This window comes from Vulpes lagopus, chromosome 9 (assembly GCF_018345385.1).
Source record: "Vulpes lagopus strain Blue_001 chromosome 9, ASM1834538v1, whole genome shotgun sequence".
NCBI lineage: Eukaryota > Metazoa > Chordata > Mammalia > Carnivora > Canidae > Vulpes > Vulpes lagopus.
The window spans coordinates 30,245,772-30,273,597 of NC_054832.1; the positions used below are offsets into that span (position 1 = coordinate 30,245,772).

A 27,826-nucleotide genomic window follows, 5' to 3' on the forward strand; every position below is an offset into this window, starting at 1 on the left:
CTCAAGTTGATTGATAAACCCCCTTTCTGGATGACTTTGCAACCTCAAATTCTGTGTGTCCAAAACCATTATAATTTTATTTTATTGTATGTTAGATTTTTGCTTAAATTTCTCGTTTAGATCACAATCTGTATCATTCTTCAGGTCACTGGAGTTGAAAATTGTGAACTCCTGCATCTCTTTAAGCTATAGGAACAGTCACTGTTGAAACTTTTAGGCATTTTGAGGACAAGACCCATATTTTGTTCATCACAGTATCCCAAATTGTAACAGAATCAATGCCCAAAAATGCCAGTTGAGTAAAAAATAAGTGAATAAATCAATTAGAATTGAGAAGGAAGGAAGACTAGCTAGAGGTTGTGTTGAGGACAGAGAGTGGGTACAGAATGGTTAAGGGATTAGTAGAGGGGGAACCTCAAGACAGAGTGGAATTATAATTTACAATCTTGGAAGTAAATCGATTCCTAAGGACAATAAAGACATACTGTTGGGTGAGTATTGTCAAAGTGGAGGAAGTGCCCTCTAGAGAGCAGTTTGCCTAGCTTTTAAGCTCACAAATAGGTATTGACCTCTTAGTTCCTTTCACTTTGAGGAAGTACATGGACAGTTTGTCTCCAAATGACTGTTGTTGCCACTGTTTTCATACCCATTAGCCATTTATGCTCCAAATTGAGGGCCTCAGGGAAAATGCTTGATGTTTTTATGTTTTTCCCTTAATTGGAGTGGAGCTTTGTGCCCACACAGCCTGTCTGCTATTGTTGCATCATATCTACACTTTTAGCCAGCTTCCAAAATTTCCTAGTTGTCAATTGCCTAGGAAATGGTGTTCTCCATAGCAAGGACCTTGAATAATCAAACTGCCACATCCATGCTATGTCAAGTACGGTGATTACTCTCTAAAGATAATCCCATTACAGATATGTTTCTCTCCTTGTGTGGACTCTGGGGAAAATGAATCAATTTCTAAATAAACACTATTGTTTTAGAATAATTGAAATGAGCATAAGTCTTTGAAAGTGTTGGATAACTTTCCACATAGGGAAGAAATGCTTGTCGCAGTCAAAAGGAATACAGTATGTCATATTCTCCTACTATTGTTTGTGATGAAAATTCAAGCAAATAATATGTTTTCATATGCTGCAGAGCAAATTTTGACTCTAATGTAATACTGAGCCACCAAGAATAATTATTGTAGTAGGTAACTGTATAGGAGTTAATGTGCAATGAAATATGTAACATCTAAATATATATGATTTTCTAAAAAATATTTTTCCAAAACATTTATTATTATTATTATATTACCATTTCAATTAATTAAGTATTTAAGAATTATGAGTCTTAAGTTTTGGCAATAAAATGGTCTATAATTTTAGAAACCTATATAGCATTTTTAAAAATTGAATATACCTAATTGCCTGTTACCATTTAAGACAGAGATTTTTAAAAAAATTTTTATAATCTGAGACTGACTATTTTCACTTGGCTAATTTGAATTTTCACAATTAATTTAATCAAAAACAATTCTACTGTAAGACAAAATGATAAGATATCTAAATTAATATTTTTCAGCATAGTAATTTTTATTCAATTTGTCTATAGCCCTACCCATCCTATTTCTGTTTTGAAACATATTTGATACTTGTTTCTTTAAAGCAGACATAATTTTCACTTGACTTTATTTTCCTTGTGTTTATCAGGTATTTTGCAATATGGATCTTACTGGGGGAGGTTGGACTGTAATACAACATCGTGAAGATGGAAGTCTAGATTTCCAAAGAGGTTGGAAAGAATATAAAATGGTAAGATGGAAGAATTTACATAGTTTTGATGTTTTATCATGAGGTTATCTTCACCACACTATGTGATGAACCCTTGTATTTTTAGGTGTTTTCAGTTATTTAAAAAATAAAATATACATTAGTCACATTATTTTTATTAAACACAAAACACTCATAAATCATTTTTAGGAAATGATTTCCATATGTGCATCAGAAAGAAAAATGTATTACTGAAATTATTTGGTGAACTGTTATGTATTATCTGGATTTGTTCCTGGTCAAATGAGGGTGGGGGTAACTAGCACGCAGACCCAGGCTGGGTACATGAACCAGGACAAGGGAGGCCTGCAGGGCTGTGGATTATAGAGAGGTACTAATAGTGGCCTCACACAAATAGATGGTAAGTTGTTATTGGGTGTTGACTAAGAGCTCCTCCATGTGGCTGGGTTGGGCTTGTCTCAGTATGGTGATTCAGGGTCATCAGACTTCTTATGTGGCAGTTGGCATCCCTCAGGCATAAAAATAGAAGCTCCTACACCTTTTTAAAGGATTATTAGACTCAGAAATTGCACTGTATCACTTCCATTGCTTTCTTTGGTTAAAGTTAATAACAGGGCCAGTCTACATTCAAAATGCGAGTACACAAGGGTATGAACTGTGAGGTATGGTTCATTCAGGGAATCCAAAAAATAGCAGACATCCTGGTCACCATCACTATCATCATAGCTAACCTTTCCAGTGCTTAATATGAGCCAGCTCTATACATAAATTCTTACTTATTTTTTATATCAAAACTATTAGCTGTTTCCATTTTAAGAGGAAAGTGAGCAAGTTGAGAGATCAATTTTTCCAAGATAACATAGTAGATAGTTTAAATAATGAATAATCCAGTAATCATATAGTCAATGCCTACAATATTAACTATTAAGATATGCTGACAGAATGTCAAGATACAGTAATGGAAAACACTTCCATTTATGGACTTATTCTCATATTTTAAATCTAAATATTCTGGATAACTCTTGTCTTGGCCAATTTTTGACAAATTCTCCTCTCAAGAGGTAAAGGAAAAGGTGAAGAGAAATATTGTACTGGTCTAAGTTCTGTCTTGTTATTAGAAAATGTGTAAAAACTGTAGCTAATCAGCATCACAGTTTATGTATTAGTAGGTTAATAGTTGGTCAAATGACAGTTAAAAGAGTTTTAATAAATGAACGGGGAATCTTGTGGTGTCTCTGTGTCTACAATATTTTTTTTTTTTTATCAGATACCCAGTTGAACGCTCAGAATGTAGGTTAATACATTTTTGAGTTTATACAAAGTTGGAACTTGATGTCTTGGCTACAGCAAAGCTAGGATTCTACAGAGATAATGTGGTGTTTCATCTAGACCAAAAATACATAAAATGAAGTGAGAAAATACAATAAAAGTGACAAATTAGCTTAAGAACCTAGTATATAAAATATGGATAGATTTACTTGACTATAAGCTCATTTCATGCTCTTGGCTACTAAAAACAGACCAGTGTACTCAGGATACAGTAATAGTTTGTGGTCTCAGAAAACTCAGAACTCAAGGGTGTCTGCCATAGTACATTTACATCAGGAATATACTTTAAGTTCTGGTGGATTTTATTTATAAATTTATTTTTTATTGGTGTTCAATTTGCCAACATATAGAATAACACCCAGTGCTCATCCAATCAAGTGCCCCCCTCAGTGCCCTTCACCCAGTCACCCCCACCCCCCGCCCACCTCCCCTTCCACCACCCCTAGTTCGTTTCCCAGAGTTACAAGTCTCTCATGTTCTGTCTCCCTTTCTGATATTTCCCACTCATTTTTTCTCCTTTCCCCTTTATTCCCTTTCACTATTTTTTATATTCCCCAAATGAATGAGACCATATAATGTTTGTCCTTCTCCGACTGACTTATTTCACTCAGCATAATACCCTCCAGTTCCATCCACGTTGAAGCAAATGGTGGGTATTTGTCATTTCTAAGGGCTGAGTAATATTCCATTGTATACATAGACCACAGCTTCTTTATCCATTCATCTTTTGATGGACACCGAGGCTCCTTCCACAGTTTGGCTATTGTGGACATTGCTGCTATAAACATCGGGGTGCAGGTGTCCCGACATTTCATTGCATCTGTATCTTTGGGGTAAATCCCCAGCATTGCAATTGCTGGGTCGTAGGGCAGATCTATTTTTAACTCTTTGAGGAACCTCCACACAGTTTTCCAGAGTGGCTGCACCAGTTCACATTCCCACCAACAGTGCAAGAGGGTTCCCCTTTCTCCACATCCTCTCCAACATTTGTGGTTTCCTGCCTTGTTAATTTTCACCCTTCTCACTGGTGTGAGGTGGTATCTCATTGTGGTTTTGGTTTGTATTTCCCTGATGGCCAGTGATGCGGAGCATTTTCTCATGTGTTTGTTGGCCATGTCTATGTCTTCCTCTGTGAGATTTCTCTTCATGTCTTTTGCCCATTTCATGATTGGATTGTTTGTTTCTTTGCTGTTGAGTTTAATAAGTTCTTTATAGATCTTGGATACTAGCCCTTTATCTGATATGTCATTTGCAAATATCTTCTCCCATTCTGTAGGTTGTCTTTTAGTTTTGTTGACTGTATCTTTTGCTGTGCAGAAGCTTCTTATCTTGATGAAGTCCCAATAGTTCATTTTTGCTTTTGTTTCTCTTGCCTTCATGGATGTATCTTGCAAGAAGTTACTGTGGCCAAGTTCAAAAAGGGTGTTGCCTGTGTTCTTCTCTAGGATTTTGATGGAATCTTGTCTCACATTTAGATTTCTGGTGGATTTTGAACAAATGAACTTATCCTATGAGGTGCAAGCAGTATGGATTAATGGGGCTCTAACTTAGAGGAAAAAAAGAGAATTAGGTATAAACCTGTCTGATGGCTATTTAAATTGATTGGTTGGAGGTAGATGTACTAGAGCCTGCTTCTCACAGTGCAGTCCAGAAACCAATAGCACTAACAATGCCTGGGAACTTATGAGAAAGGCAGCATCTCAAACTCCATCCAAGGCTTCCTGAATTAGAATCTGCATTTTAACACTGCTTTAAAGAGAGAAGCTCCATGACAAATGGAAGAACATTCTAGAGAGGGAAAAGTGACTGCTTATAGACAAAACTCTCTAATGACTTTAGACTGTCTAACGTGAATGGACTGTCTATTAAGTGGTGAGGACCTCTCTTCAGTGGAAAAACCCTAGTAGATAGCAAATCATCAGGATTATTACAGAGAATATTGGTTCTACTTTAAGGTCTCCTTCTGCTTATGTGATTCTAAGAACACATGGGAAAAATTTAATCTAAGTTCCAGAAAAGGACCTTGTGTTATGTCTATATCAACAGTTTGAGTATTTGCTCTCCCATTTACACATGGAGTGGTTTTTGGCAAGTCATTTAACCCATACCTTAACTTCCTCATTAGTTAAAAGGAGACATTAATGATAATATCTCACCTTCCTTGCAGGGATGTTGTGGGGATTAGATATAAATAAAGCACTTGGCACACTAAACTTTCAATAAACAGGAGTAATTACCCAAGATTAAGACATCAAAGACTCCAAAATTTTTACTTAGCTCTGCCAAAAATATTTTGCAAACTACTTGACTCACGATTACTTTCACCACTAAAATGGAATGTGAAGAAGTCATCTGAGAATCAGACTATAGATATAGGTTTAGGCAAATCTGAAATATATTACTATTAATATCAATGACAATAGAAAAATGAATATAAAGTTATCATTGTGGTGACTTTCCAAAATGCTGAGTTATTATCTGTTACCATCTGCTGCCTTGGCAAACAGGCCTGTTGAGTAAGATGGACTGACATGTGAAGTACAGCATTGATTCATGTCTTATAAGTATTTACCAGATATATATATATATATATTTTTTAAGCAATTTTTTTTATCATTTGAGGCTGAATTATTCTTTAATTTAGATTTTGGGGGAGTTTACCCCCCTCCCTTTTTTAAAAAATAGAAAGATCATCCTATTTCATTCAAACTAGAACAGTGTATCAGCTGAGTGTCAATTCTACATGATCAGAAAATTAACATAAGCTCCAGAAATCTGAAACATTTTGGCAAAAATGAGTGGAACTGCTTTTTTAAGAGAATTCATTGCATGTCACAACTGGGTTAAATCTCACCAAAACACATGGTAGAAAGTGTTTCTGTTGTTTTCCTCCAGAGATTTAACCTAAAGACCAAATAGCATGAGTCCAAAAAGAATGAATGTAGGCTCCTTTATGCCAGTTCTTATCAGTCACACCCTCTTCTGTTCCCTGGATCAGAACTGGCTGCTAGGGTGCGTGTCCTTTGGGAAAACACGAACTTCTTGGCAGGCACCACTTCCTCCTCAATCTTCCCTAATCTACTGGTGTACCTCAAGATGCTTCACCTCCTTCTTGAGTACTGAATACTGAAATAAAATTCTCCCCCCCCCCCCCTTTCTGCCTTACTTCTCTCCTTCCCTTCATTCTGGTTACTATCTATGGGCGGCCTCTTTTCTCATAAGGTTTCCAGAACAGTATGTTAAAATTATCAGCACATGAATCACAAATACATATTGTAATTTATTATTTTTTGAACCTCTCTCAACATGGAAGATTTGCAGTGTATTTGATGCTTAACATTGGCTTTAAGCCTACAAAAGTCTTTTACCTGAGCTTTGTTTTCACTTAACCTTCTTTATGAGGGGATTCAGCAAAATCTGGTTTATGGATTTGTAAAGATGTTTGCTGAGAGAGAAGTCTGCAGTGGGCCTTTTTAATGAGGCACTTAGGGAACTATATTAACTCTTTCAAGCCATGAGGATAGCATTTAGTGGCCTCCAGCAATAACACTTATCAGCAGTACTTTTTGCATAGATGAAGCCAAATCAAGCTAGGAGTTCCAAATAGTACCCTAGTGGCCTAACTTTATAGAAGGTAGTGACTAATGCCCTGGAGACAACCTGCCTTTGTATTGAAAACAGTTACCCCCATAAACAGAACTTCCTATTGACACAAATATTTCGATCTAAGTGCCATACCTTCTGGGAGTTCTTTGTTTCTGGAAAGAAATTAAGAGCATATTTTCAACTGCTTTTTAACATCTTCAATCTTCACATGAAAAAGAGAAAAATATATAGGAAATTTAAAATGTTGAAATAAATAATTCTTTTGATCTTTCATGGGCTGAGTGTCTCAGCAGTTAGAGGAGATACATGATTAAATTGTGTATTAAAGCACCCCTGAAAAGCCACAGATCAGTAACCCAGCTTCATATCTATTTTCTTTAATTGTTTATATGAAGAAACATGAAACCCATCGAATACATTAACTGTGTCTGGTTTCAATTGTGCTCCAGCTATAGAAAGTCAACACTTCCTATGAGCATCATCAGACCAAAAAAAAAAAAAAAAAAAAGGCAGCAAAGCATCAGAGACAATTACTTTATTAACTTGGAAACATACATACAACCAAAACTGAATATTTCTGCAGGTCTTGGCAAAAACTAATGACTATTGATCTTTCTTCTATATGCATTTATTATTAACAATATGAGACTTTTAGGGCCAACTTTACGTCAGCATTAATTTAGGTTAAGTTCCAGTGTCTTTGCTTTTTATTAAAGAGCTAAAGGAGAAGCTTACCAATCTGTCTGAATTATGGTATCAAATCTTGCATATGATTGTTATTGAAGTAACTAAACATAATAGTTTTCATGGAAGGTTCTGACCTAGCATCATTGGATTTTTTTTATAGAAAAGAAAAAATTCTATTTTTATTGCTATTTTTTATTGTTTTGATAGAGACTTGCTGTTTTTTTTAGCATCAGCACTAAGTTTTGTATAAGCTTTTATGTTTCTTTATGTAGATATTATAGGCCTTTTGAAATAAAGTATAGACTATGGTAAACTGTTATATGTGCAGTAATGTATAAACCTATTTTTTTAGGAGATTTTTAGGAAATATCTCTCCATTTCAGGCATCAGTATACATTTTCTTCAAGGATCATCCCATAATACATAATAAAAACATTGCTCCTAATATGGAGCCCCATATAAAGATGAGGCTTAATGCCTCTCTCTTTCCTGTGTACCACTCAGATAATTTGATCCTGGTTAATATAGTCTTCTTCATTTGCACTCAGAATAGCTATTCCACATCATAATTATATGATTCTCCACCTATGGTACACAGCACACTCACCTATGTAACCTTTTGGAGATGAATATCTCTAAGTACACCCCAAATATCCTGAGTCAGAACCTCCATGTGGGAACCAAGTGATCTCTAGTTTTAAAAAGCTCCACAGCTGTTTCTGATACGCACTCTTGGTGGAAAGCAAATGTCAAAACTATCAGTTTATTGGCATAAGTTTAAGATCTCAAAAAATACTTCTTTGTAGATCCTACAACTTAGGAGATATAGAGAGGAAGAGATTCAAAGAAATAGGACCATGGGAGAGTTGGAGAGGACACAGCCTCTCCCTGGCTTTAAGAAGCAAAAGTAAGGGTAGGAAAGTAATCTAGGTGTTGGTTTATGTCACAGTTCAGCCCCAGTGTCAACCAGGTGGTTTTAAGTTCTTGTTTAATAATTAAAATTACAGTCCTCATTTATATAAAACAACACCCAACTTGTCAGAAGAATACATTAGTTCCTACCATCTGAAAGTCTTTTAAATAATTGTTTCAGTATTCCCTTATTAATTTTCAGACTGACATGATCCTGGATGATTTTTGTTCCCTTTCTCATACAGAGTAGAAAGAAACTGCTTCTCCTCAAATAGCTCACAAGTCTGGTGGGAGAGAGGCAAGTAAACAGAAAATTACTATGTATTTGTAATATGTCCTTTAACCAAAATGACAATGTCTAGATTTTTGTTGTTCTCATGTATCAACATTGAGCTAAATACTTTAGGTATCTTATTTCTTTCTCACAACACTATATATAGAAATGACATTTTTAATCCCTATTTTGCAGATAAGGAAACTGAGACTACGAAGTAGTATAGGAGGTTCCTCAGCAAACATGGGGCAGAGCAACGCTTCAAATTGGAGCAGAGATAGGGAGTAGATGTCATTTAATCAAAGCTAAGCCTTTGTTCCTAGGCAGTGGATTTGTAGTGTACCTGATAAACTATCCAACAGATTGTTTACTAATGTGGGAACCCATTTTCCTTTCTTTGACTTATTTTTCATCTGTAGGATAAAACAGTTGTTTCTGCATGGCTTCACTTAGCTTTTAGAAAGACTCCTCCCTACCCTATCTCTCTAACAGCCATTTCAATTCTCATGGCCAAACACTTTATTCCCATAATAGAGCATGTTTAGACAGTTTTTCTGGGAAGGTCCATGAACTAGAATTTTTATTTCTAAAATCAAATTTTGTTACTCTCCTTTCAGTTGCTTCTTCCTCCCTTTTCACTCAGAAAAAACCAAACAGTTTAGGGAGAGATGTCAATCTCCATGTAGAGGGAACTACAAGCCTGTGTGTCGAGTTGGGGATGGAGGCTCTTATAGGAATGACACTGATGTTCATCCATTTCTGAGACTCACTAGAGCTCACTGCCCCTTTTCCCTGGGGAAGCTGGATAGTTTTATCCATGCAGAGCTTTCAGCAGCACAGAGATGTGTGGCCTAAAACTTAACACTTCATCATTCCCAGCTTCCTTATTCACATTTTGCATAATTGCTGAGACCTAACTATTCACAAGAGAGAATCCTCAAATGGCTAGAAGGAGAGTTTTGACAAGTCTGAGCTGAGAAGAAAATGCAAGGAAAATCCCAGCAGTCTTCTTTTTCTTCCCTGTGGCTGCTGCAACTGAGAATGTGCTAATTCTTTAACTTTCAGTGCCCTCTAACTTTCTGTTTTGCTTATTCATTAGAGAAGGTAAGCTTTACTCTTCTTTCTGATATGTAGTATTACCACCATGAAAATGTGTAAAATTCTTAGCACATACTAAATTGCTGTAATATTCCCTGTCACTGTGGAACTTTGGCAGAATATGACTTGTGCATCTTAGGAACAGAGAAGCAAGAGAACCCTGGAATATTGACTTCTATAGGTCTTACATCTTTGCTCTGAGCTATAAAGTAGATGGTCTTCAGGGGAGCATACATACACCCAGTGCCATCATTCAGATGAAGGGTGTTGACTTTAAAAGTGTGCTTACATACACTAATGCATTTCATTTTAACTCTAAGCATACAATTACATGTTCATGTACCCATTTTTTAAAACGTAGGGCCAAAGCCTGGAATTCTGAGTCAGTGGTTCTTAGAACTTTCCCGTAATTGAATGCATCAAATTTCTACCTTCTGTTTTGTTTTGTTTTGTTTTTTAACCAGAGCAAGTAAAACACGCACAAAGCAATGTAAGTTAAAATCCTCTAACGTTTTATTTTTCCAGTCTTTTAGAATTGCTGCAATAAACATAACTCAAACGCATTGTTTTAGTGATTTGCTTTTATGGAGCAAACCTAATGTTTAAATTAAGTTTTATCAAAAACAAAACAGAACAAAACAAATGACCCCTTTTCCCACTAATATTTAATTTATTTACATAAAATTGTGAGTCTTATCATTACAATAACAGAACTAGAGTAAATGCTTTGGGGACCAACACAACTGACGTTTAGTAAGTAACTCAGTTGGCAGAGACAGTAGTATACAAATGTATTTAATGCATTTAGTTTTCTCTGGATATCAATATATTTTAAAGAAGGAGTGGAGAACAGTGATTCATGTGTTAAGTTTGTTAAAGGGGAAAGAAGTTAAGAATACTTCTACTGTTGGGGTGCCTGGGTGGCTCAGTCAGTTGAGTGAGCATCTGACTCTTGGTTTTGGCTCAAGTCATAATCTCAGGGTCCTGGGATTGGACCCTCTTCATTGGACTCCATGCTGGGTGTGGAATCCGCTTAAGATTTTCTCCCTTGCCCTCTTCCCCTCCCCCTGCTCTCTCTCTTTCTCAAATAAAATGAATAAATAGAATCTTTAAATAAAAATAGAATCTTAATAGATTTTTTAAAAGAATACCTCTACTGTAGTTATAATTCTATAAAGTTGATATACACTAAATTTGAAAAAAAAAAAAAAACAAACAAATCAAGGTTTCCAAATTCTACATCTGTGTTGAGAAAAGGAGGAGTGCTGTGATTATCTTAGTACTACCCTCATATTTCTTTTTTTTTTAAAGACTTTATTTATTTATTTATGAGAGACACACAGAGAGAGGCAGGCAGAGACACAGGCAGAGGGAGAAGCAGGCTCCATGCAGGAAGCCCGATGTGGGACTCGATCCTGGGTCTCCAGCATCACGCCCTAGGCTGAAGGCAGATGCTCAACCACTGAGCCACCCAGGGATCCCTACCCTCATATTTCTTAACATGGATAAAGCAAAACCATTATACAGGAACACCTCAATTAACAGAATCAGTTTCTTTCTGAAACTTCAGAGTATCTCCAGTGATGCTGGCAGTGTGCCTTTAAAATATTAATGTACACAGGGACAAATGGGGAACTTGTTTGAATCTAGATTCATGGGCTAGTTCTCAAATATTTTGAATCACTGTGGAGCTAGGAGTTTTGTTTTGTTTTTGTTTTTGTTTTCTTTTTTCAGACAGAGCTCCAGTGATTATGATTCCCTGGACACTTTTAAAAAAAACACCTCCCTGAGACTCAGCCAAATTATCTACGACAAGAAATATGTTTTAGGGTACTTTTCCAATGTCATTATAATGTGCAATAGTGTTTTCCCACCTGCCTCCCTCCTGTCCTTCCTCCCTTTCTTCCTTCTTTCCTTCCAACTTCAATAAAGCGTATGGAGTACCCAGTATATATGCCAGCATTCCACTAGTCTTTGAAGATTCACAAATACAGCACAGCTTCTGTCCTCAAGGAGCTCACAGTTTGGTCAGTAAGACAAATATGTAGTTCAAGAATTGCACTCAACTTCAAACATTACCAAGAATACTTTTGGGAATTCAGAAACTGAATACCCAAATCTAGAATGCCAGCAGTTTCTTAGAGTTCTTTATTTTCCTATCACTAACGTAACTAACATTAAGAGCTGGCTTTCCTTTGAAGACTATTTTTTCTTTCCCCACAAAGAAACAATTTTTGAACACTTAACGACCATGACTGGGATTGCCCTAAGGAGAACAAGAGTAATGTTAAGATTCAGGTGCAGAGCAGCCAGATAGATTCACGCACTAACTCTTCCAGGTCAACCTTCTGCCTCAACACCAGAACTATACCAGTAAAGCATTTAAACAACGCTAGTCCTGGATTTGCAGGCTTGCTTATTAATATTTAAAAATGAAAACGTGAAAGCTAGAAAAGTCAGGGGTCTAGTAATATAAGTTATTATCTAAGCATAATTTGATTCCTTAATAATAATAGTAATAGCAACAACAAAATAATAATATTGTTAAATAACTTATCTGATAATACCCGGATAATATTGATTAAAAACATTTAAATTATGTTCAAAATATTCAATTAACTAGTGTTTTAGAAACATTTTCAAAAGTAAGCTGTGACACAAAGAGATGGAAAAATATTCCATGCTCATGGATTGGAAGAATTAATATTCTGAAAATGTCAATGTTACCTAGGGCAATTTACACGTTTAATGCAACCCCTATCAAAATACCATGGACTTTCTTCAGAGAGTTGGAACAAATTATTTTAAGATTTGTGTGGAATCAGAAAAGACCCTGAATAGCCAGGGGAATATTAAAAAAAGAAAACCAACGCTGGGGGCATCACAATGCCAGATTTCAGGTTGTATTACAAAGCTGTGGTCATCAAGACAGTGTGGTACTGGCACAAAAACAGACACATAGATCAATGGAACAGAATAGAGAATCCAGAAGTGGACCCTCAACTTTATGGTCAACTAATATTCGACAAAGGAGGAAAGACTATCCACTGGAAAAAAGACAGTCTCTTCAATAAATGGTGCAGGGAAAATTGGACATCCACATGCAGAAGAATGAAACTAGACCACTCTCTTGCACCATACACAAAGATAAACTCAAAATGGATGAAAGATCTAAATGTGAGACAAGATTCCATCAAAATCCTAGAGAAGAACACAGGCAACACCCTTTTTGAACTTGGCCACAGTAACTTCTTGCAAGATACATCCATGAAGGCAAGAGAAACAAAAGCAAAAATGAACTGTTGGGACTTCATCAAGATAAGAAGCTTCTGCACAGCAAAAGATACAGTCAACAAAACTAAAAGACAACCTACAGAATGGGAGAAGATATTTGCAAATGACGTATCAGATAAAGGGCTAGTATCCAAGATCTATAAAGAACTTATTAAACTCAACAGCAAAGAAACAAACAATCCAATCATGAAATGGGCAAAAGACATGAACAGAAATCTCACAGAGGAAGACATAGACATGGCCAACAAACACATGAGAAAATGCTCCGCATCACTGGCCATCAGGGAAATACAAACCAAAACCACAATGAGATACCACCTCACACCAGTGAGAAGGGTGAAAATTAACAAGGCAGGAAACCACAAATGTTGGAGAGGATGTGGAGAAAGGGGAACCCTCTTGCACTGTTGGTGGGAATGTGAACTGGTGCAGCCACTCTGGAAAACTGTGTGGAGGTTCCTCAAAGAGTTAAAAATAGATCTGCCCTACGACCCAGCAATTGCAATGCTGGGGATTTACCCCAAAGATACAGATGCAATGAAATGTCGGGACACCTGCACCCCGATGTTTATAGCAGCAATGTCCACAATAGCCAAACTGTGGAAGGAGCCTCGGTGTCCATCAAAAGATGAATGGATAAAGAAGCTGTGGTCTATGTATACAATGGAATATTACTCAGCCCTTAGAAATGACAAATACCCACCATTTGCTTCAACGTGGATGGAACTGGAGGGTATTATGCTGAGTGAAATAAGTCAGTCGGAGAAGGACAAACATTATATGGTCTCATTCATTTGGGGAATATAAAAAATAGTGAAAGGGAATAAAGGGGAAAGGAGAAAAAATGAGTGGGAAATATCAGAAAGGGAGACAGAACATGAGAGACTTGTAACTCTGGGAAACGAACTAGGGGTGGCGGAAGGGGAGGTGAGCGGGGGGTGGGGGTTACTGGGTGATGGGCACTGAGGGGGCACTTGATTGGATGAGCACTGGGTGTAATAACATATAGAATACTATATGTTGGCAAATTGAACACCAATAAAAATAAATTTATATATATATATATATATATGTATATGTACATATAAAAGTAAGCTGTGACAGAGAAGTGACAGATCAAACCTATTAACCAGATCGATTTAATCTGAAATCATCTTAACTTCCACAGATTTGAACATCAGCCTTTATTGTAATAAGAATTTGACATAAGGCCCAATGGAGGGAAGCATAACAGAAAATTACTGAGTCAGTAATTGGAAAAAAGTGTGTAAAAATGTGAAAAGTAATCTTTACTTTCAAAGAAGGTTTTCTTATTATTTAGGATGTAGTTAATATTAAACCTGATAAGAAGTTTTCTCTGAAATAACAATCACATGTCTATCGTTTTTCGTAGGGTTTTGGAAATCCCTCTGGCGAATATTGGCTGGGGAATGAGTTTATTTTTGCCATTACCAGTCAGAGGCAGTACACACTAAGAATTGAGTTAATGGACTGGGAAGGAAACCGAGCCTATTCACAATATGACAGATTCCACATAGGAAACGAAAAGCAGAACTACAGGTAAGTCTCCTTTCATGTAGGGCTCAGCTACCTTGGGCCTCACCACCTACTAGTTATACTGGAAAAGTGGAAAAGACAGAAATGATGCAAGTCATGCTTCAAAATGAAAATTAGGTTGTCTAGGCCTATGGTAGTGATACAAAAACACTCGGTCAAGACTTCTTAAAAGCATTAAATTTCAATTTTCACAGATGGATTGTTTAAATGTTGGCTCAGATTCTAGAGGTTGAGGAATTAAGTCCAGCACAATATTATCATTGTTGTAGTTCTTATTGTTGTTACTATGATGAGATCAGTGTTGTGAATTCATATGCACAAAATTGATGACAGAGAATTGACTCAAACTTCAAATAAGTACCCATTTCTATCAAAAGGTGTTATATTTATAGTTTATTTTTATTTTTTTAAGATTTTATTTATTTATTCATGAGACACACACACACAGACACACACACAGAGAGAGAGAGAGAGAGAGAGAGAGGGAGAGGCAGAGACACAGGCAGAAGGAGATGCAGGCTCCATGCAGGGAGCCCGATGCGGGTCTCAATCCCCAGGACTCCAGGATCATGCCCTGGGCCAAAGGCAGGCGCTAAACAGCTGAGCCACTCAGGGATCCCCTATTTAAACTTTATTTACCTTTCTTAGATTATTATCTTTCACATTGTTTTGAAAGTGGCAAAGAAGAGGTAAAATGTTATGTTTTTTTATGATGTACATAAAAGATAAAGTGGGGCATAATTTAGAACTTTTTGGTAAATAATGTGAAGGCAAAAATAAATTCAAATAACCGGATCAATATACACAAAATTCTGGATGTACAAGCAGAGAAACTATACACTCGCCTGTTAACATCTCTGATTTTTTTTCAATGAGCAGCATGTACACTAGGAAAAAAAAAAAAACATTAAGAAATGGCTAACAAGTAATGTGGTATGGTAAATTCATTCCCCAAACCCTTATTGTGTTACTTCTGTGTTCCAGGAACCCTACTAGACACTGCTAATTTTGCAGTCAGTGATGAGATCTCTAGTCTCCCAGACCTCAGAGTTCAGCTTTGTAACTAGCTAGGTCACTAAATAACTGGCTGGCATTTCTTGAGAACAGGGAATGTATTTCCTTTACTTTTATATCACTACTCATTAATGCAATATCTGGCACATAGCAGGTCCTTAGTAATTGTGTATGACGGGGTTTCATAATCAGTAAATTAATTTTGCAATGATTTCTAACTCTCCATATTGTAACGATTCTATATCAGCTTTGAAAACATGATTGTGTACATTAAAGTGTTGGCACCTAGCTTTGAGCAAATGCAACCGCAGCAACCAAAGCCTTCTCCTCTTTTTCCAACCTGTGTGGCCATGATGTAGCTCAACTGTTTCTGCTGCTTATGTCTTTCTGAGACATACTGTTCCTGTAGAGTTTGAATCTACGGCATTTTCATGAACACATCTCATTTTAATATATTATGCATGGGATTGTATCCTTGGAGACATAAGAATCATTTTCTTAACAAACAGTGATGATGTCACCACAACAGAGGGATGAGAAATGAATCTAAGAGTTTTCATCGTCTCATGGGAGGGTGGTGAGGGTGTACATAATGGCAACTCAAGAAATCAAAGAAGAGACATTTATAAAATGCAATGGAGTGTGAGAAGAAATGTTTCCAAAGAGGTCAATATTTGGGGAGTTTTATAACAAGAGAAACCACTGTAAAACATCAGGGGTACTCTTATGTAAATGTTTTGACCTGAAACTTGAAACTATATGAAACTTGGCTAACGTCAGACAGCCTGACAATAGGACTAGCAAATAATTAGTCTAGTCTTTTTCTAGGCTCCTGAAGAATTTGCTTTGGTTCCTTTCCAAAATGTTTCTTAGCTCTTAGTAGGTAGGTAGGTGTGTGTGTGTGTGTGTGTGTGTGTGTGTGTGTGTGTGTATGAACATGTGCTTGTGAAGCTGGGGTGATATTAAGACAAAGAGTGCATGGGAAGGTTTAGGAAGATTGTCAGAATCCAAAGTAGGCTTCAGGGTACATGGTGCGACTGTCATCCTGGTATCTGTGTGAGGAAGGAGCACATGTTTCCTCTTAGAATGCCCCACTGCCCACATTGAGCCATTTCCCATCCCTTCACTGTATGAGTCTGACCTTCACCCATCTGATGCACATCTATGACTGAACAGCAAGTCTTCCCAGATAGAGTGAGCCACACACTCTGGGATCCCCATTTTGTGAACCTTGAGACCTATGATTATAAATCCAGAAGGCAGTTAATACTTTAATTCCAAACCTCTGGGTTGTCAAGCAAAGAAAGCTGAGATCCAGAAATATGCAACATTTTTCCCAAGGAAGGAGAAAGACTTAAATATGGGATGTTTGACTCCTACCTAGTTTGGTGTGGTTTCTACTCTGCAATGCTGCTGTACTAAAGTTGGTGGCTCTGGACCTCTCTCCTGCCAGAACCTAGCAGAAAATAGGTCTGTAATCATCACCTTGTCATGCTATTAAGTATAAAATTCATGTTGGCATCAAATGGGAAATTAGAACTCATTAAAACATAATACCTATTCTGGTGAAAACTTACTTAAAATAAGCACACTATCAAATGGTCTTCCTTACTCTTTTAGAGAAAATCAAACAGAAGCTTGAAAAGGTAGTATACCCGTGTGACTTCCCTCCCCACCTGTATCATCACTCACTCAGCCAGGAACACCAAGCGTGGCCTGAGCTAGAGCTCCAGATGTCCAACTTTGCTGCTGCTGTTCCCCCACTTATTTCTCTTCCTTCTGAATTAGGAAGGCATGTCTCATTGTGGTAATTCATTAAAAGGACTAATACTAGCATTTGTATACCGTTTTATAATTAATTAAATTTTTTTAACACTTTAGGCATTCAATCCTCACAATGAATTTTTGAGATAAATATTAGATACATTTTAAATATAAAGAAACTGAGGCTTTGGTCAACTGACTTCTCAAACTCAAATAAATTTCAACTAAAAACACAGCTTTGGAATTCATGTAGGTTTTTGTTTTATTATATTTTTAAATTTTCTATATTTTTTCCTCTTCCAAATTAAGTTCAGATGATTTTTTGAGAGTTTTTTTAAGTATTCTGTCTTAAGAGAAATTTTATTTTGGAAACTGTTATAATAGCTGTGGTCATAATGTATAAATCTAATTTTAAAAAATCTTTCTCATGCTCTGGACACATACTGATAAAAGAAAGTGTTGTTGAATGGATAGATAAGCTTACAGTGTACATAGAATAACATATTTTCCTTGTATCCTCTAAGGAAACTCCAAATGAGTTTCTCAGATAGAAAATAAAATCTGTGAAACCTAGGAGAATATAAATAAGAAAAAATAATGTGAGAGTGTCATGATAAACACATCATGTAAAATAACACACAATTAATGTGAAATTATTAAATACTTCCTCTAGAGAGGTAGTATTATTCAGGCCCTCGTCATCTAACACCTAAACTATTGTACAGCTTTCCTGTCTCCAATCTTGATGCTTTCAAATATATCACCCACACTATTGTTAGGATGGTTTTTCTAAAAGATAATATGACTTTGGTCTCTGCCCTCATTCATATATTTAAGCAATGTTCAAATAACTATAGGCTAGGGGTACCTGGGTGGCTCAGTCAGTTAAATATCCAACTCTTGATTTGGCTCAGTCAGTTAAACATCCAACTCTTGATTTGGGCTCAGGTCATGATCTTAGGGTTGTGAGACAGGGCCCCACATCAGTGTAGAGCATGCTTAAGATTCTCTGACTCCTCTCCCCCTCTTCCTCCACTTACACTTTCTCCCTCTCTCATTAAAAAAAAATCTGTAGGCTAAAGTCTGTCACTTAAAAGTGTTTATGACTTAGCCCTACCTACTCATTCAGCTATCACTAATATACTCTCCTACAACCTCACCCAACCAGATACCCCCTCATTATGATTATATTCTAGAAACTACTTGCAATTTCTCAAAACCTTCTATGTCTTTTTAAATGTTATATCTCTACCCCCACACATAAACTCAACTTTGGATGCGTGTTTTAATGTTTTATCTCTACCCCCACACATAAACTCAACTTTGGATGGAGAACCTTTAAGATTCTCCTTTGTTCCAGGAAGTTTTCCCCCAATATTTCTATTATGATATGTGCTGTAATGTGTAACTCACCCATAGTCTCCCTTCAGAACTATAGCACTCCTCTCAACTTCTGGAAATGTTTTTGATTTACAGCTTGTGGTCAGAGTCCCCTGCCTGAGCATTGCCTGTGGCTGTCACATCACTGAAGGTCACTGTTCTTCCTGCAGACAGATTGCATCCAATGATTAGTCAATATAAGAGTGTATAAAGGACTCTTTGCCCCAATTTGGGACAATTCTGAAGGGTCATCCCAGTTCCAGAATTCCACTTGAGATTAGCTGAGCTCTTTACTGTAACTGTGTGTGAACCACCCTCTCTCTATCCAATGCTACTTTTTCACTCTGCCACAGGGATTGATCCTGAGAGCCCTCCCGTGTAAGTCTCCCTACACTGATTTCCCAGAAAAATGCATCACCCTCACTCTCAGGCCAGTTTGGATGTTTTATGCTCCCATAGATCCATAACAATCTGTGGATAACTACCCAGTGTCCACATTCTATTATAGTATTTATTAAATAACTATGTGTTGCCCTTTTCTACTATTTCTAAGCTTCTCAAGTATAGGAACCATTTTTATCAAAATTCAAGATATATACCTAAGTTAGCTAAAATATTAAGTAACAGCTAATAGCTAATATTTGATGAGCACATGTATGAATCAGATACCTTGTTTTTACATGAGAAAACAGACATGGTACAAAGTCACAGTTACTGATATGAGTCAGTTATTTGGGCTTTGATCTCATAACTGCCCATCATATGGCCATCTCTCCATAAAGGGGAATCCAGGAGTTACCTTCTAGAATTACATGCATTTAAACCACATATTCTAACAGATAAAATCATTTCTTCTGATCCTATTTCTGTCTTTAATAATTTGAATGTCCATGGGCATTATCTTATCTCTTTTGTTCTCAATTTTCTGTCTATAAATTAAGTATTTGTAAAGTTCCTTATACCTAGAGTTATCTTTGTGTATATATTCTTTTTCATTTTATGCCTCCTTGTTTCTTTGATAAATAATTAAGTTTTGATCTATTAAATACTTTAGTAAAAGGAACTATCAGTCTCCTGGAAACATCAGTTTAGGGCTTACAGTGACCTTTTACTTATGAAAACCTTGCTGGTCCTAATATTCAGAGTTAAAAAGCAAATGCACAAACACTACTACCATAACAAATGCTTCAAAAATAACAAATTGTGGGTTTGGGGAGATGTTATGATCTACTAGGAAGTGCTTTGGAATAGGAATCTGAAGATCCGGAAATTATTAAATAGTGAAGTGTGGCTTCAATATCCATAAAACCAAGTTGGTTGTATCATTGTTCAGAAGAACAGAGCCATCAGCATTACAGAAATAACAGATTTGTTATACACATTATACTTTATACCACTGTGAAATGAGCTGGGGAAGTAAGGTCTGGAAGGCAAAGGTGGAAATTTTTAAAAAGGTTCAGTAACACAAATGCTTGAAAACCCTGGCATGGGTCTAGACCAGTTGGAGCTTGCAGGGAAATCCAAGAAATCAAGGATGTCCAGAGGAGGACCACAAAGCGGGGAGATACACGGAAAGATGTTACTTCAGTGTAGCTATGTTACCAAGCAAGCATCTGATGGTGGGTCTGGAGCCACTGACAGCATGGGAAAGTAAGCTGGATGCAAAGTGGAAAGGGACTGGGAATGCAAAACTGGGAACTGTCAGGCATCTTTGCCATATCTACTGATGGTCTAAGTCAGACTACTGCTTCACTTCCACCTTCCAGATCTCACACAATATTCTTTTTTGGTCATCTCTAACTTGGAACCATATAAGGAAGGGAAATTCTGGGAAACATACTTCCCAGATTAACCAAGTTGACAGTAGCACAATCTAGCTATACCTTGGATAAATCACTTTTATACCTTAGTTTTCTCATCCTTAATAGGAATAACGCCCTCTCCCCTATCATCCTCACCATTTAGTTATAGGGATCCAATCAGAAAGAGTATGCAAACAGACTTTGTATTAGACAAATTTAAATACCATGCAACCATGAAAAATATTTACTTATTTTTAATTCAATTTTCATCATGCTCAAGAAATTTATTACTGGTTTTAATAAAAAGATTAATTATATTTCATTTATTTTTTTTAAAGATTTAATTTATTTATTCATGATAGTCACAGAGAGAGGCAGAGACACAGGCAGAGGGAGAAGCAGGCTCCATGCATCGGGAGCCCGACGTGGGATTCGATCCCGGGTCTCCAGGATCGCGCCCTGGGCCAAAGGCAGGCACCAAACCACTGCGCCACCCAGGGATCCCAATTAATTATATTTCAATATTGAAAACTATACCCCACTGTCCCTGAAGTGTTCTACTGATTTGTATTTTTGTCTGTTTATTGATTTGGCTTCAGGCCCCAGTCCAGGGTCATTAATTATATCTGTGATCTACCACATATCTACCATAAATATTCTTAAACAATCTAGGTCAATTTTTCTCAAAAAAAAAAAAAAAGTCCCTTTCTCAATTTATCTTATTATTCGCTCCTGATGAGATTCAAATTAAGTCTTTTTGACAAAAATGCTATATAAATAGTATTGTACTTGCCATTTTATCACATCCAAAGGCACAAATAGTCAATTTGTCCCATTATTGGTTGCACTAAGTTTAATTTACTTAAGGTTTTGTTTTTGTTTTTGCAGTAGAATATGTAACCTTATAAAGAAAATTCTTGGGCAGCTCCGGTGGCGCAGCGGTTTAGCGCCGCCTGCAGCCCAGGGCGTGGTCCTGGAGACCCGGGATCGAGTCCCACGTCAGGCTCTCTGTATGATGCCTGCTTCTCCTTCTGCCTGTGTCTCTGCCTCTCTCTCTCTGTCTCTATGAATAAATAAATAAAATCTTTAAGAAAAAAAAAGAAAATTCTTACAAAATATCATAATGTATAAAATCCATAAAACTTATATATTTTGGTTGAAGCAGCTGTTAGAACCTACTGCAATATTTCTTTGGCCCTTTCCTTGCTAGCAACTCAGACGTGTATAGAGCATAGTTTTAAAAATGTTATATTATTATAGCTAAAAGAATAAAGATTTATCAATTGGAGAAAATTTAGTTGTACTAATTTAAGGTATAAAAAGAAAAATAAATTTATATAAAAAATATTCAGCCTAATTTAGAAAGGCATAGTTTATTGAATGAACATGTTTTATTAGATGAGTTATTTTGCATGTTAATATTTTTCTATTCTCAGTTATACATTATTCTTTAAATATATTCCTTTATTTTTCATGGTATTAACTAGATTAGTAAATCCCTTTAAGATAGTTTAATGACAAGCCTAAAGGTAGTCCTTCTTTGAACCAACAACAACAAAAAAAACTCTATTAGTAAAATATGAATGATAATATTTAGCCGTTTATAATGTACATCTTATAGTTATAATCTTACTATAATATTGATGCATCATTATAATCTTACTATAATATTGATGCACAATTTGGGAATATTCTTCATATTTGATTATCTGCATATTATTGGTTGGGGATGAATGATACCTTGAGGGTAGAACTGACTATGGCTGTGTTAAAGCCTTGTTCTGGAAGAGATTCCACGTGAAGAGGTGAATGGAATGTTTGAACCAAAATTAGAAAACTTGAAAATAATATAGCCATTAAATATCTTTTTGCATAAAATTTACTTTTGGCCAACATCTTTATTAGGAAGGAGTTTGATGTAATAGGTAAAACCTTGTACTGGGAGTCACGAGCCATGAATTCTAGACTTGGATCTGTAGTTATTTTCTGAATGACCTTGGGCAAGTTACTTCACTTCTCCAAGTCTCAGGTCCTCAGAAGCAAAATGAGAAGGTAAGGATGAAATCTTTCCAATTCCAAAACCTTTTTTATTTGTTTTCTTAATCATTAAAGTACTCCCATGTTATGTATATATTTCAAGGACAAAACAAATTAGTGTAGATTGAGAAGAATTCTCTCGAGCCTCCCACATAAACTTAAGCCCTGCATTTTTGTAGGTATTGCAAAACTTGTTTTATTCTTTTTAGTGAAATGTTTTTCATTTCTCTGCTCCTCTGGGCTACATGGTCCTGGCTAGAACCAGTAGCAGATGTGTTGAAATACTAAGAGGAAAGTTATTTTTTATAGCAATTCTGGACTGATCAAGGTAGAAAAAAATAAATAGGGAATCTCCTGGCAGTTTCTACTCTCTTGAATTTTTAGCCTAGATTGCAAACTTGAGGCTTTAGGTAGTTTTATTTGTATTTTCAAACAATTTCTCCAATGTGGGAGTTATATTACTTTATTTAGACTATGATTTTTGTTGCAGTTACTTCCTAAAACAGAGAAAGAATTGTTTTATTCAACAAAATTTGTATTTTATACTCTGACTAAGACAAAATATTCAAAAGGAGAAAGGCATGATCTTACAAAGTCACTTTATACCTCTTAGATTTTCTAAGGTTTAGGAAAATATCTTTATTTTAAAGCAGTCTCTAGAGTCCTGGATTTTTCTAAGCCAACAAAATAGATGCCCCAATCCTGTTAGGTCTAAAGATTCCCGGAGGATTCCTGCTTCAGAATAAGTAATGCTGGGATTAAAACAACTGCTGTTCTAGAAACTTAGAGGTGGGCAAAGATTGCTAGAATCAGCTAGCACTGCCTCCAGGAAATAGTTTGGGAGCTGTCCTGTGACATCTGTGGCGTCCTCCTAGCACTGTCCACCACTGAAAAGATGAAGGCTCTGTGTTCAAGGAATGAAATATTTGTTATGTTACATTATGTGCTATCCTAGGATAAAATAGCCACAGAGATTTCAGTAGAGTCATATATGTGTGTAAGCATGGGGAAGGGTTGGATCATAGACAAACAGGCAATTACAATACCATGAATCAGATCTGCATTTATTTATTTGTTCACTCATGTGAAGTATGGCATGAATAAGGGGATCTAACTGATTTGGGAAGCTGAGAAGGCTTCCAAGGGATGGCTTAAGTTGACAAAAGATGGCAGGCAAATTGGAATTACCTGGAGGAAGAGTTCAAAATTGAAGGTGGAAGAAGGAACAGCATATATAAAGCCCCATAAATAAGACCTGGTATGACTTGTAAGGCATGTGTTTAGGTGTTGCTGCATGTGGTTAGCTATTGCTTAGCACAGATTATAAGGGGGTAAGGACAACACATGATGCTAAAAGCAAAGAGGACAGAGAGACAACTAGTAATATGAGAGAGACCTTGACAATTGGTGATAGCATCTGAGGCAGCCCATTTGAAATGGTCTTTTCTCATATTTCAGTCAATTTCTTTTACTCAGTGTTTTCATCAGTTTTATTCAATAAATATAAACAACAATGTGCAAGGAATTATGAGTGAAATGAAATCTACAGAACTCAACCCCTATTCTTCAAGAGCTTCAAACCTCTATGGCTGACTTGATTTTCATTATCCTTTAAGTCTTAGCTGGATCTGAAGCATTCTGCTTTTTAGGTTAGATAAAAACTCTTTTCTTTCTGCTGTCACGTTGCCCTGTGCAGATCTTTATCAGAGTCCTTATTACACTGGGTTGTAATTGACTATTATTTGGCTATTCCCTAGATTGCTGCCTTTAAGAGGGCAAGGATCTCTCCAAAATGTTTGACATATGTTCAGAAAGGAAACACTTTCTAATGAATATGTGAAAAACATATAAACAAAGACTTTGTTGTTGTTGTTTATTCAAAAGATGCAGCTGGTTACTATATGGCAATTGTTGATCTAGATGCGGGAAATTCAGAGACCAACAAGTCAAAATTCCTTCCCTTAGATGTTTATGTTTTAGAAAGGCAGCATATGCCATTTTCTATGTAAGACTTTTATAAAGTACAATGTCCTTTAGTTTTTTGGATTTTTGCTGGAGTAAGATTCATTTATTTCCCTGATCTATTCAACTCCAAGCTCTTCTTTTTTTTTTTCTTTACCTGCAAATGATATGCAAGAATTTCCATTTTGTATGATGCCAAACAAATGAAATAAAATATTAATAAAATAGACAATATACCTTGTTCCCTCAGCCGACTGACCTTGGAAAAGGATGCTACTGTTGTTGTCACTCATAAGTAGTTTGTGGGCTACAAGAATGGCTTTCTCTGCCTACAATTTTGATAACTGCCACTAGGTGACAGTAAACCTTGATTTTTAGGACTCATGGATGAATAACTGAGAGCTTAATGAAAATTACAAGATTTTAATTACACTTTTTGAGTAGAAATTTTGAAATTGTCACAGTGACAATATAAAACATTTATTACCCTGTAACTTATACAATAGTTTTTCTCTCTAGATGATTTATTTCTTTTACAAGAGCCTTTACCCATTTCAATCATAAAACCATTTTAAATAATTATGGCAAGTATCAATAAGTATCAACATTAAATGCATCAACTAGAAATCCTGTATTAATAGTAGCATCATAACCTTCAACTTTAATATTAAATAAAACATTTAGCCAAACATTTAAAATATTTGCAAAGTGCTCAGATATGACTCTTAGTGCTAACATCACAAATGCCAGTGTTTATGCTGGTCTGCTTATTCTAGTGAAAGAATCAAAAGTACTCTTATTATGTGGCTCAGTAAGGAGTTCAACTCAATAGCTGTATAAAGAATGATTTTAGCTTTATTCATTTTTAGGCTGTCAATGAAAAACAACTTCCTTTCCCTTGTATGCCCTTATAATCAGTGGTAGAATTTTCTAAATATGAAGATCAAAAGTCATTATATAAGGGGCACCTGTGTGGCTCAGTAGTTGAGCATCTGCCTTGAGCTGAGCGCATATTTCCAGGGTCCTGGGATCGAGTTTCACCACAAGCATCCCATGGGGAGCCTGCTTCTCCCTCTGCCATTGTCTCTGCCTCTCTCTGTGTCTCTCAGGAATAAATAAATAAAAATCTCTTAAAACAGAAGTCATTATATAAAAATTTGGAGGTCACATCATTGTTATAAAATAATTATTTCAATGAACTCTGCTTTAAAATAATAGATGTGATTAAATATCAAATGAATAGTTTGGGGGATCCCTGGGGGGTGCAGCGGTTTGGCGCCTGCCTTTGGCCCAGGGTGCGATCCTGGAGACCCGGGATCGAGTCCCACGTCAGGCTCCCGGTGCATGGGGCCTGCTTCTCCCTCTGCCTGTGTCTCTGCCTCTCTCTCTCTCTCTCTGTGTGACTATCATAAATAAATTTAAAAAAATAAATAAATAAATTCAAATGAATAGTTTGTATCTATTTATAACTTGACTTTTAAAATATACTTTGTGTTCTTAGCAGAAGAATTACATCTGAATGTTGTATTGTTGTATGCTTCTTTGGTATCTCCTAATCTAGAAGATCTACTGATTATGAGAAGCTTTAAGTTAGTATTTCCTTGGCTTGTTAAAAAACAATGTTAAGGGTACCTGGGTGGTTCAACCAGTTAAGTGTCTGATTCTTGGTTTTGGCTCAGGTCATGATTTCAGGGTCCTGAGATGGAGCCCCACAGCAGGCTCCATGCTCAGCACAGGGTTTGCTTGGGATTTGTTCTCTCCCTTTCCCTTGCCCCTCCCACTGTTCTCTCTCTCTCTGTGTCTCAAATAAATAAATAAAATATTTTTAAAAAATGAAAAAAATAATTTTAAACATGTAGATGTTTCTATTATATATTATATATTATATCCATAATTATTTTATTTCTTAACTATAGTTTTGCTTTTATCTACATGACTTCACTGAAATTACTCTCTTAAAAGTGTTATAATTATTTTGAAATCAGATCTGCATTTATTTATTTGTCTATTTATCATGTTGCTAATATCTCCCTGATACTATTCAGTTGTTTGCAAACATATATTCAACTAGGGTGTGTGTTTAAAGTGCAGATTTCTGGATTTTAAATCCAGAGGTTCTAATCTTGGGATAGGATCTAGATATCTCAGTTTACCAACTACACCCAGGTAATGCTGATGCAGAACTAACACTTTAATGACTCAAAAAGGAGATACCATGCTTTTTGGTTTTGTGTGCTCATAGTTTAGAAGACAGTAGCAAATGTGATCATAGTTGGCTTAAAACAAAAGTTGCCCGCTGCAGAATGTTTTAGAATTTCTTTTTTTTAAAGATTTTTAATTTATTTATTCATGAAAAACACACACACAGAGAGAGAGAGAGAGAGAGAGAGAGAGGCAGAGACACAGGCAGAGGGAAAAGCAGGCTCCATGCAGGGAGCCTGATGTGGGACTCGATCCCGGGACTTTGGGACCACACCCTGAGCTGAAGGCGGTGCTAAATAGCTGAGCCACCCAGGCTGCCCAACATTTTTTTTTTTAATCAAAGAATTATGAACCTTTTAAAAAGGTGATAGCACTATGGATCCTATCCCTAGAATAACTGGGGAAAAAAGCAACTAAATTTTGCTTATATTTCTGTGTGATTCAGCTCCACCCTCAAAGCCCTTGGGCAAGAATAGTTGCAATTAGGCTCTAGTTGGACAGTAAAGAAAAGTGGTCTATTTAGCTGGGGTTGAGGATGGATGGGATACATTGAAGGAGATTGAAGGAGACCAGGAAAGGCTTCATGGAGGAAGTCCTTGGGAATTTGTGAAATATGAGTAGGTGCTCATGAGTGAAGTATGGAGGATGATGGCAAAAGGAGAAAGGTCTTGAGGTTCCAGCCAGAGGAGCAATGTGGACAAAGACCCAGAAGTGGAACAGAACCTGCCTTAGTTAGACAGCACCCTATATGGGGGAGTTTTCACTGTGATACAGAAAATGGAGGACCATGTTCCATGATAAGGAGTTTGGACACTATCTTATACTAATTTTGAAGAGAAACAAGCACACTGATGACTTTGGTCAACAGAAAAATCTGCTTGCACACTAGAGTCTTATTTGCAGAACTTATAGCAACACATTATCCAAGTACAACAAGAGAAAGTATTTCCTTTTTGCAAAAAAACCTCAGACAATGCCTCTCAATGGTTTTCAACATTCTGCTCACCCTTTACCCTCTCTCTGTCTTCCCCTAGGGGATGCTGAAAAGAACGTTCTTGCTGCTGTTTAAATAGAAATTAAAATGAGAACAAACCTACCTCCCTTGAAATTGCTTATACTAAAAAGTCACC

General features: G+C 36.4%; 1 protein-coding gene across 2 annotated transcripts in view; it reads left to right on the forward strand.

Moving 5' to 3' along the window:
- Positions 1-27,826, forward strand: part of ANGPT1 (angiopoietin 1) — a 251,120-nt gene that overhangs the window by 200,741 nt on the left and 22,553 nt on the right. For both annotated transcript variants that reach the window (XM_041768997.1, XM_041768998.1), the window contains exons 6-7: positions 1,698-1,799; positions 14,372-14,538. In XM_041768997.1, coding sequence (XP_041624931.1) covers positions 1,698-1,799; positions 14,372-14,538 — 269 coding nt within the window. The remainder of the gene's footprint in view (positions 1-1,697; positions 1,800-14,371; positions 14,539-27,826) is intronic.